General features: G+C 36.5%; 1 protein-coding gene across 1 annotated transcript in view; it reads right to left on the reverse strand.

Annotated features, from left to right (window-relative positions):
• The window catches only part of ANKRD42 (ankyrin repeat domain 42), an 88,701-nt gene that overhangs the window by 17,036 nt on the left and 59,542 nt on the right, over positions 1 to 12,123 (reverse strand). Inside the window, exons 7-8 of the mRNA XM_027578738.1 lie at positions 11,370 to 11,475; positions 7,981 to 8,156 (exon numbers count right to left, since the gene is read on the reverse strand). Coding sequence (XP_027434539.1) covers positions 7,981 to 8,156; positions 11,370 to 11,475 — 282 coding nt within the window. The remainder of the gene's footprint in view (positions 1 to 7,980; positions 8,157 to 11,369; positions 11,476 to 12,123) is intronic.

Raw genomic sequence — 12,123 nt, forward strand, 5'->3', positions numbered from 1 at the left:
AAAGACTGTAACAAGAGACCAACCAAGGGCATTACATAATGACCAACAGGTCAATACAATAAGAGGATATAACAACTCTAAATATCTGTGCCCCAACATCGGAACAGCTAAATACATAAAGCAAATATTAACAGATATGAGGGATAAATGTAATATAGTAAGAGTAGAGGATTTTAAAACCTCACTTACATCAATGGATAGGTCATCCAGGATGAAAATCAGTAAGGAAACAGTGCCTTTCAATGACACATTAGACCAAATGAACTTAACAGGTATATACAGAACATTCTTTCCAAAAACAACAGAATACACATTATTTTCAAGCGCACATGGAACATTCTGCAGGATAGAGCAAGTTAGGCCACAAAACAAGTCTCAATACATTTAAGAATACTGAAATTACATCATATTTTTCAACTACATTATGAAACTAGAAATAAATCCCAAGGAAAAAAAAGTGGAAAAAAGTACAAACACATGAAGGCTTTAAACAACATTCTACAAAACCACCAATGGGTCAAGAAAGAAATCAAGGAGGAAATTAAAAAAAAAAAAAAATGGAGGCAAATGGAAATGAAAACACAACAGTCCTAAATCTTTGGGAATGTAGCAAAAGCAATTTTAAGAGGGAGATGTATAGTAGAACAAGCCTACCTCAAGAAACAAGAAAAATGTTAAATAATCTAACCATATATCTAAAGGAACTATAAAAAGAACAAGGCCCAAAGTTAGTAGAAGGAAGGAAATAATAAAGATTAGTGCAGAAATAAATGAAATAGGACTAAACACACACACACACACACACACACACACACACAATAGAAAAGATCAATGAAACCAAGTGCTGGTTCTGTGAAAAGGTAAAACTGATAAACCTTTAGCCACATTGAACACCACATCAAAAACTAATGATGTACTCTATAGTGGCTAAATGAACATAATTAAAAAAAAAAAAAACTTTAGCCAGAGTCACCAAAAAAAAAAAAAAAAGAGAGAGGACACAAGTAAAATCCAAAATGAAAGAGAAGTAACAACCAACACCACAGAAATACAAAGGGTTATAACAGAATACCACAAAAAATTACATGCCAACAAAGTGCCTAGAAGAAATTCGTAGAAACATATACACTTTCAAAACTAAATCAGGAAGAAGTAGAAAATCTGAACAGACCAGTACCAGTAATGAAACTTAATCAGTAATCAAAAAACTCCCAACAAAAAGAAGTCCAGGACCAGATGTATTCACAGGTGAATTCCACCAAACATTTAAACAAGAGTTAATACCTATTCTCCTCCAACTATTCCCAAAAATAGAGGGAAGGAAAACTTCCACATTCAACAAAGCTAGCATTACCCTAATACCAAAACCAGAGACACTACAAAACAAAAACAACCAAAAAAAAAAACAAAAAAAAACCTCACAGGCCCATATCTCTGATAAACATAGATGCAAAAATTCTCAAAGGAATATTAGCAAGCCACATTGAACAATACATTAAAAGGATCATTCACCATAATCAAGTGGGATTTATTCTGGGATGCAAGGGTGGTTCAATATTTGCAAATCAACATAATACATACACCACATCAACAAAATAAAGGATAAAAACCATATGAACAGCTCATAAAATGCAGAAAAATGAATTTGACAAAATGCAGTATCCGTTCATGATAAAAAAAAAAAAACCTCTCAATAAAATGGATTTAGATGGGACATACCTGAATATAATAAAAGCCATATATGACAAACCTGCCACCCAGAAAACACTCAGTGCTGAAAAACTGAGAGCTTTCCCTCTAAGATTAGAAACAAGATGAGGATGCCCGCTATCACCACTTTAATTCAACATAGTACTGGAAGTCCTAGCCACAGCATTCAAACAATAACAAAAATCTTTAAAGACATCCAAATTGGTAAGGAAGAAGTTAAATAGTCACTATTTACAAATGACATGATACTATATATAGAAAGTCCTAAAGACTCCACCACAAGTAATAAATGACATCAGTAAAGTTGCACAATACAAAATTAATCCCCAGAAATCAGTTGCATCTCTATATACTAAGGTAGCAGAAAGAGAAATTAAGAAAACAATTCCATTTACAATTACACCAAAAAGAATAAGATATCCAGGAATAAATTTAACCAAGGAGGTGAAAGACAAAACTGGGGGCATCACATTGCCGGATTTCAAGCTGTATTACAAAGCAGTGATCACCAAGACAGCAAGGTACTGGCACAAAAACAGACATATAGACCAATGGAACAGAATAGAGAGCCCAGATATGGACCCTCAACTCTATGGTCAAATAATCTTCAACAAAACAGGAAAAGATATACAATGGAAAAAAGTCTCTTCAATAAATGGTGCTGGGAAAATTGGACAGCCACATGCAGAAGAATGAAATTTGACCATTCTCTAACACCATACACAAAGATAAACTCAAAATGGATGAAAGACCTCAATGTGAGACAGGAATCCATCAAAATCCTAGTGGAGAACATAGGCAGTGACCTCTTTGACATCGGCCACAGCAACTTCTTTCAAGATACATCTCCAAAGGCTAGTGAAACAAAAGCAAAAATGAACTTTTGGGACTTCGTCAAGATAAAAAGCTTCTGCACAGCATAGGAAACAGTCAACAAAACAAAGAGGCAACCCACAGAATGGGAGGAGATATTTGCAAATGACACTACAGATAACAGGCTGGTATCCAAGATCTATAAAGAACTTCTCAAACTCAACACCCAAAAAACAATCAAGTCCAAAAATGGGCAGAAGACATGAACAGACACTTCTCCAAAGAAGACATACAAATGGCTAAGACACATGAAAAAAATGTTCATCATCATTAGCCATCAGGGAAATTCAAATCAAAACCACATTGAGATACCACCTTACACCACTTGGAATGGCTAAAATTGACAAGGCAAGGAACAACAAATGTTGGAGAGGTTGTGGAGAAAGGGGAACCCTCTTACACTGTTGGTGGGAATGCAAGTTGGTACAGCCACTTTGGAAAACAGTGTGAAGGCTCCTCAAAAAATTTAAAATAGAGCTACCCTATGACCCAGCAATTGCACTCCTGGGTATGTACCCTAAAGACACAGATGTAGTGAAAAGAAGGGCCATATGTACCCCAATGTTCATAGCAGCAATGTCCGCAATAGCCAAACTGTGGAAAGAGCCGAGATGCCCTTCAACAGATGAATGGATAAAGAAGATGTGGCCCATATATACAATGGAATATTATTCAGCCATCAGAAAGAATGAATACCCAACTTTTACATCAACATGGATGGGACTGGAGGAGATTATGCTAAGTGAAATAAGTCAAGCAGAGAAAGTCAATTACCATATGGTTTCACTTATTTGTGGAACATAAGGAATAGCATGGAGGACATTAGGAGAAGGAAGGGAAAAATGAAGGGGGAGGAATCGGAGGGAGAGATGAGCCATGAGAGACTGTGGACTCTGAGAAACAAACTGAGGGTTCTAGAGGGGAGGCGGGTGGGGGGATGGGTTAGCCTGATGATGGGTATTAAGGAGGGCACGTACTGCATGGAACACTGTGTGTTATATGAAAACAATGAATCGTGGATCACCACATCAAAAACTAATGACATATGATGACTAATGTAACATAATAAAATAAAATTAAAAAAAAAAGACTGATACTATGAAAAGTATAAAACGCTGATGAAAGAAATTGAGACGACATAAACAAATGTTAAGACATATCTTGCTCAGGGTTATAATGCCCATACTACCCAAAGCAATCCAAGATTGCAATCCTATCAAATGCAATCCCTATCAAAACACCAATATTATTTTTCACAGAACTAGAACAAATAACCCTAAAACTTATATGTTAAGTACATAAGATCCTGAGTAGCCAAAGCAACCTTAAGACAATGGAGGTATCAGAATCCCAGATTTCAAGATATACCACAAAGCTCTTTAAAATAAAGTTTCTGGAAATACTGAAAGGATCATTAACTCTGAGCCTCACTACAGGGTGATCTCGGTGGGCTGTGTGTCGGGAGCCCCTGATAGCAGCATCTTCAGGTCTTCCCTTGGTCGCATTCACTGGGGAAGAGGCTTTCACCATCCCCTGGAGAGTAGCGATCTGCCTGACAAGGCTCTGGGAGCTCTTACAAATTTTATTTCTTTGTTCATCTGTTTTGTTTATTTATATTCCATATACAAGTAAAATCATATGGTATTTGTCTTACTCTGTCTGGCTTGTTTCACTTAGCATAATACCCTCCAAGTATATCCATGTTGTCACAAACTGCAAACAAACAACAACAAAGAGAGAAACAGACTCATAAATATGGAGAACTGGGGGCTGTCAAAGAGGAGCAGGGTAGGGAGATGGGTGAAATGGGTGAAGAGGATTAACACAAATGTCCAGTTATAAAGTAAATAAGTCACCAGGATGAAAATAGAGAATACAGTCAATAATAGTGTAATACACATCATGGTGAACATTCACAATGTACACAATTACTGAATTACTATGTTGTACACCTGAAATTAATTTAATATTATACATCAATTATACTTCAATTAGAATCTTCTTAATTTTAAATTTTTAAAAATCTAGACATGAATTAGAAATTTTCCTTATAGAACACAGTTCTGTGTTGGTCCATAGAACTGGTCCATAGTTCATAGTTGGTCCAACTAGTTCTTCCTGCCTGAAAAACCAAAAATATTTTCCACAGATCAAGAGGAAGGGAACGGACATTTACTGAGCCTCTATTACGGGTTAGGTACTTCCCATTCGCTAATGTATTAATTTAATCTTTATAATTCTGTGGGAATGACATTATAATATTCTCATTTTTATAGATGAGGAAACTGAGGCTCAGAGATTAACAAAGCTAGAAAGCCGTGAAGCTCTGATGTCTGAATCCAACGCCCAAGCTCCACTTATAGAGCTGCCTTTGTTTTGATTAGCCTCAGTTCAAATAGATACTTCTCGCCTTTCTTCTATGAAAGAGCTCCACTGAAACAGTTCTTCTCATTCATTCATATGAACCACGGCTCTCTAACCAAATACCGTAAGAAGTAAATAGAGTTATGTGGCATGAAAATACTCCTGTCGGGAGGCTATCTGTGTTGTGACAAGAGCACTATATAGAAAAATCCGAAAGCCTTACTTCCAGCCACTGGGTGACTCTGGACAAGTAATTTAGCTTTTTTGAACTTCAATTTCTTTAGGGGCACCTGGCTGGTTCAGTCAGAAAAGCGTGTGACTCTTGATCTCAGGGTCATGAGTTCAAGACCCACAATGGGTGTAGAGATTACTTAAATAAACTGAATTTATCTATCAAATATGAATATTACACTAAATGAGCTTTTCTTGAGATAGAAAACAGAGATATTGCCTATGTCATAGGCTTACTGTGAATGATGTATGTAGAAGTATTCTATGAGTGTAAAACACTAGGGAAATGTAAATAATTACCATTAGGATTTTGGAAAATGAAAGTTCTGACACAAGAGTTCTATGCCATACCACCAGTAGAAATGTTAGAGGAATTAAAATTTGCTCCAATCAAATGAAATCCAGTATGTTCAATAATATAAAATAAAATAAGCCACAGTCCTGCTCATTCTTGAATATTCATTTGCATCAACCTAGTAACATGTCTCCTTAAGAGAAACACATCCGTTACTCACTAATTTGGAGTGCTTTAATGTTTAATCCTTTGTTATGGAGTCAATGTTTATGTCTCCTCTAAGTTCATATGTTGAAGTCCTAATTCTTAACGTGATAGTATTTGGAGATGGGGCCTTTGGGAGGTAATTAGTTAGATGAGGTCATGAAGGTGGGGCCCTGGTCCAATGGGATTAGTATCCTTATGAGAAGACACACCAAAGTTTTCTTAGTGTCTACCATGCGAGGACACAGAAAGAAGGTGACTGTCTCCAAGCCAGAAAGAGAGACCTCACCAGAAACAGATTCTGCCAGACTCTGATCTGGGACCTCCGACCTCCAAAACTGTGAGAAAATAAATTTCTAAGCCACTCAATCAATGGTATATTGTTATGGCAATCCAAGCACAATAGGACATCATTTAATGAAGTAAGATTGTCCTTCACTGCTAATTACAAAAATTAAAACGTTGGTATATATGTCTCCATAATGCAATTCATACGAAAGAAAAAATAAAATGTATTTTTTATATAGTTATAAATTTTTATTTTATAATAAAATGACAACACTATTTTAGGAAATCCCACCAACAAATATGTTATTAATTGTGGGAATCAAAGGGCGGATATCAAGACTTTTAGAGCTTGAAAAAGTAAAAAAAATCAAGCCAGTTTAAGAAATAAACAAATATGGGAGTGCCTGGCTGGCTCAGTCAGTAAAGTATGTGACTCTTGATCTTGGGGTTGTGGGTTTGAGCCCCACATTGGCTGTGGAGATTACTTAAAAAAATAAATAAAATCTTTAAAAAAAAGAATTATACAAATATGGAAAAATTATCTCTCTTTTCACCAATGTAAACCTAACACCTAGAACAGTGTAACAGGTATTCAATAAACCTATGTTGAATAATGGGAAAGAAAAAAAGAATTAATAAAGCACAATTTCAGTCACTTATTTTAATACTACATTGAGCAGGTTCAGAATGTTTTCTGAATTCCAGAAAGCAGGAATTTTTCTGATGTCCTGCTCTAGTCCCTTAGCCTAGAGCTAAGGGATATATATTCCAATATATACTGCACACAGTATATATTGGAATATAAGTTGGATAAATAGAATGCTTTTTTTATTTTTTTGTCTATCTAAATTCTGGCCACCCTTCAGGGCAACTGGGTGGCTCAGTCGGTTAAGTGTCTGCCTTCGGCTCAGGTCATAATCTCAGTGTCCTAGGATTGAGCCCTTCGCTGGGCTCCCTGTTCACTGGGCAGTCGGCTTCTCCCTCTCCCTCTGCCCCTTCCCTCTACTTATACTCTCTTTATCACATGCATGCACTCTCTAATAAATTTAATTAATTAACAATTAATTAATTAATTAATTCTGGCCACCCTTCAAGGAAAAGTCCAAATTCCACTTCTGAAAAGCCTCCCCTGCTACTCTACCCTGAAAGAACAGTCTTTTTAAACTCACAACCTAGTAGCCCAGGCCAAGAATCTAAGAGTCAACCTTGATTATTCTCATTCTGTAACACCTCAGATCTAAATCTATGAGCGAATCCTATCAGTTCTTTTTTTTTTTTTTTTAAGATTTTACTAATTTATTTCTGAGAGAGAGAGCGAGAAAGCACAACCAGGGGGAGCAGGAGACAAAGGAAGAAGCAGGCCCCCTGCTGAGCAAGGAGCCCGATGTGGGACTCGATCCCAGGACCCTGGGATCATGACTTGAGCTGAAGGCAGATGCTTAACCAACTGAGCCACCCAGTTATCCCCCTTTTTTTTTTTAAGATTTTTTTTTTTTTTTTTTGAGAGACAGAGAGAGAGAAAACGTGTAAGCTCATGTGCCTGGGGTGGGGAGGGCAGAGGGAGAGGGAGAGATAGAATCTCAAGCACACTCACTGCTCAGCGCGAAGCCAAGATGGGGCTCGATCCCACAACACTGAGATCATGCATACAGTACTGTCTGGGACACAGTAGATATTCAATAGATATTTGCTATTATTATCTGTAAAAATCATTTGCCAACTAACCATGGAAATACTTGAGATGTTTATTTCCCTGTTTCCTATGATCCACTTAAGTAATTTTTCCTCCTATGTAACTTTTTCCTCCTTGGGGGACAGAGATCATGTCTTACACTCTTTATGTGTTCAAAAACCCCTAGTACAAATATTTGTACTAGGTCTGGTTCCCCCCAAAAAATATCAAAGTATTTTACTTTGCAGATGGTAAATGTCTTTAGAATAATTTCTAGATTTGTAGTAAAAACTGGCTATGGTATTTCTTAAACAATAAATCACAACAGAGTTGGCACACTTACTTCTGGCATCTGTCTTATCTGACTCACTGAGACATAAATCATCCTTGGCATCAGTGCTTCCCTCAACACCATGTCTTGAAAAAAACTTTATATCATTTTCATCAATTTCATTCTCATCATCTATGTCATATTTCTGTAGCCCCTCTAGTAGCTTTACAGCTGCTAAATGGGCAAACCTGTAGGAAAGAATCAGTAATTAACAAGATTCACAATGTTCTTCAAATTGAAACTGCAGTTTGCACTTAATTTAGTGAATTACACTCTGTACATTATGTCACCAACCACACCAGTAAAGGAGCAAAACTGCACCTGAAGGTCAGTGACAATTCAACATATATCCAGCTCAAAGAGTTACTGGACACTGAGGACAAATAGTCATGTAAAGGCTATTCCATAACTTTTATTGGCAAAAATCCAACTGGGAGAGGACACCCAATATCAGAAGAATATGTGGGGTGCCCCCAGACAGAACTGCTCAACTGAATAGAAAGCCCAGAACCACCCTACTTGTTACCTATACTTACTACCTTTTTGGATGGCCAAATTTAGATTTCAGAAATAGTTCTGGTTCCAGTTTCAGGGCTAACTATAGCTCTAGGCCCCTTAATTTTCAACCTTCCTCAACCCAAAAAGTTGGCATGGCTTTGAAATTTAATGAAAAAATAGTGACTTTTCCATCCACGTTTTCTATTTTCTTTGATCTTTCCCACATCTCTATGAAGCTGTTGTGATTGCATGTAATCTGAATAGTTTTCTCACAGTCTTGCTATTTGAAATGTTTAATGTTTTCTCATATGACGTGGAGAACTACTCAAACACAAAATCTCAAATCCTATTTTTTTCACATACTTATATAACCACATGCACACAAATATCCTTACCTTTCACCAGGTACCACACATAATTAAAGATATAGTAACAAACATTTTAGGAAGATGTAAGGTTAATAGAATTCATTATCTCTACTACTAGGTTATAATTAACAGCAATTATTTACTGAGTACTTGTTTTATACCAGATTCATAGTGTTTCTATAACACTACACAAACATCTGGCATTTTGGTGCATGAATTACAAAAATTCTAATAGATATATTGTGGAATCTCATTGTGAAAATTTTAATTTGCATTTTCCTAATGAAAGTGATTTTGAGCATTTTTTTCATATACATATTTGCCATTTGTATATTTTCCTTTGGTGAATGAACAATATCAAATACTGGCAAGATAAGAAACAAAAGAAACTCTCATCCACTGCTGGTGAGAATACAAATTGGCATGGTCGCTTTCAAAGGCATAACTATGGCAATTTCTTATAAAGTTAAACATACTCTTAGCATATGACCCAGCAATCCTACTCCTAAGTATTTACCCAAGTGAAGTGAAAACACTGATGTTCACACAAAAAACTGTAATGACTGTTTAGAGCAGCTTTATGCATAATCACCAAAAAATGGATATAATCAAGATGTCCTCTGACAGGTTACTAGATTATCAAACTATGGAATACTATGGAATTCTACAGCCAATGGAACACTGCTCAGCTATAAGAAAGAAATGAACTACCAATACACATGAAAGAATCTCATATAATTATGCTTAGTGAAAGAAGCCAGATATATAAGCGTACTACGTACTGTACGATTCCATTTTATATAAAACTCTAGGAAATACAAACTAATCTATAGTGACAGCAGATCAGCATTTGCTTGGGGAAGGAGAAGTGGGGAACAGTGGGAGGGAGAGAGATTACAAAGGGGGCACAAGGAGACTTTTGAGGATGATGGGTATGTTCACTATCTTGAGGGCAGTAATGGTTCCATGGGTAGGTACATATGTCAGAATTCATCAGTCTGTACTGTACAAATATGTGTACTTTGTCATATGCCAATTAAACCTTGATAAAGCTGTTTTCCAAAATAAAAATAAAGTGGGCCTAAGTTGATAATGATCCTAGGTATGTGGTACCACAAAACCATGCTGTAAGGAACATGAACTCTTAAAAATTGCAGAGCAATCACTGCATGATTAGCATTGAATGATTAGCATCCTGTTGGGCCTCATTTGCAACTTTTAGCCCACATTCCTACTTTAGATTCAGGCAGTTCTGGACCACAGGAAGTTCCTCAAACACACAAGGCACTATCTTACAAGTCTTCCTCCCTCAAGCATCAGCATAAATGTTGCTTCCTCCAAAAAGAAAAAATTTCCCTGACCTCTATATAAATTCTGTTTCCCTCCAATTTCCTTCCTAACTCCCCCAAAACTTTAAAATAGGAAGACCTGGGCACTTTTTCTCCTATGTTCTTATTGTATCTTATACATAACATGTAATATGTTATGATGATTATAATTAGTAATAACTATGTATGTACAGTGTCTCTTTACAAGATGGTAGACTTGAGGACAAGGACTGTGTTTTTTCATCTTTGTAATCCTAATACTAACAATAGCAGTAGGGACATGCAAAGTATATAGGAACTTGAATGAAAAACAACCGAATGAACAAATGGAGGGACTAAATTTTCCTTGAGGACTTGACCTGAATGAGCAGGAGATGCTCAATAACAGGTGTTATATTTAATTCAAAAGTAAATATTAAAATTTGTTTCAAAACCTGTGTGACCCCTTTTGATTATTCCTTTTATTCACACAGTATTTCTCAACAGCTATGGGCATTTGGGTGACACAATTTCTCATTCTGTACCACTGTTCTAAGCACTGTAGAATGTTTAGCATTCCTGGACCTGACCTCGCTATATATCAGTGATGGTCTCTAGTCATTGTGACACTCCTCCACACATTTCCAAATCCCCCCTCCCCACCAGGAAAGGGGACAATACTACTTCTCAGTTGAAAATCATTACTTTACTTAGAATTCAAGCAGAGAAAGTCAATTATCACTTATTTGTGGAACATAAGGAATAGCACAGAGGACATTAGGAGAAGGAAGGGAAAAATGAAGGGGGAGAAATCGGAGGGGGAGATGAACCATGAGAGACTATGGACTTTGAGAAACAAACTGAGGGTTCTAGAGGGGAGGGGGGTGGGGGATGGGTTAGCCTGGTGATGGGTATTAAAGAGGGCATGTATTGCATGGAGCACTGGGTGTTATACGCAAACAGTGAATCATGGAACACTACATCAAAAACTAATGGTGTACTGTATGGTGACTAATATAACATAATAAAATTAAATTAAATTAAAAAAAAGAAAATCATTAGTGAGAAGAACTGATTTATCATCAAATGTCAATTCAGCTTAAAAATTGTCATTCCATCACCCTTAGATGGAGTCTTATAATTCCATTAAATCCTAAGAGTTTTCTGAGTAAGAGAGTATATTCAAAACCATAAAAACAAAAGAAAGTAGTAAAGCAGACAGGGATACCTCTTAGCCACATCGCTGGGTTTCTCCCCTGCTTTGTTGGTAATATTACTGTCTGCTCCCATTTTAATTATCCACTGCAAACACTCTATGTGGCCTTGCCCAGCAGCTGTTCAAAAAACAAACAAAAAAACAGAAAATACACACAAAAAGTTATTGTCATTAGTAACAATTGTCTGATATCTCGGACAATAACATTAGAGAGTATTCATAAATACTGATCCTTGTAATAACCAACAAAAGTTGGGCAGATGTTATTCTCTGTTCATTTATGTATGTATTATTCATTAGACAAACAATCAAAAATCTACTGTACTCAGCCCCTATACAGAGGACTTTACATACAGATATAAAAGTGGAAGCTCAAAGAGGTTATTTATTTAACATCACGCAGCATGCAAGTAATGGGTTTGAAACTATAATCTAAGTTTTCCCAATCCTTATCCAATGTTCATGTACTGCTATCTATAGCTTCTGACGAATCTTGCACCTGACCAGAATATGAGCACAAGCCAGCCGCAGGGACCCACACTGACTTCGAAAATCTTGTGTCATCTTATGTAAACAGGTTATTCTTCTGACTCTCACAACTCAAAATTTACAGGCCCCTCAGTAATTACCTGAACTGTTTACCACCTTTTTCTAAATCTTGTCCTTAACACATGTACTCAGGATTACTTTTCACCTCCACAACTCTGTTTATGTGTCTTCTTGCCTAGTGCCCAGCACTCAGTTAATATGTTCATCTAACTTCTAT

Source organism: Zalophus californianus, chromosome 11 (assembly GCF_009762305.2).
Source record: "Zalophus californianus isolate mZalCal1 chromosome 11, mZalCal1.pri.v2, whole genome shotgun sequence".
Taxonomy (NCBI): Eukaryota; Metazoa; Chordata; class Mammalia; order Carnivora; family Otariidae; genus Zalophus; species Zalophus californianus.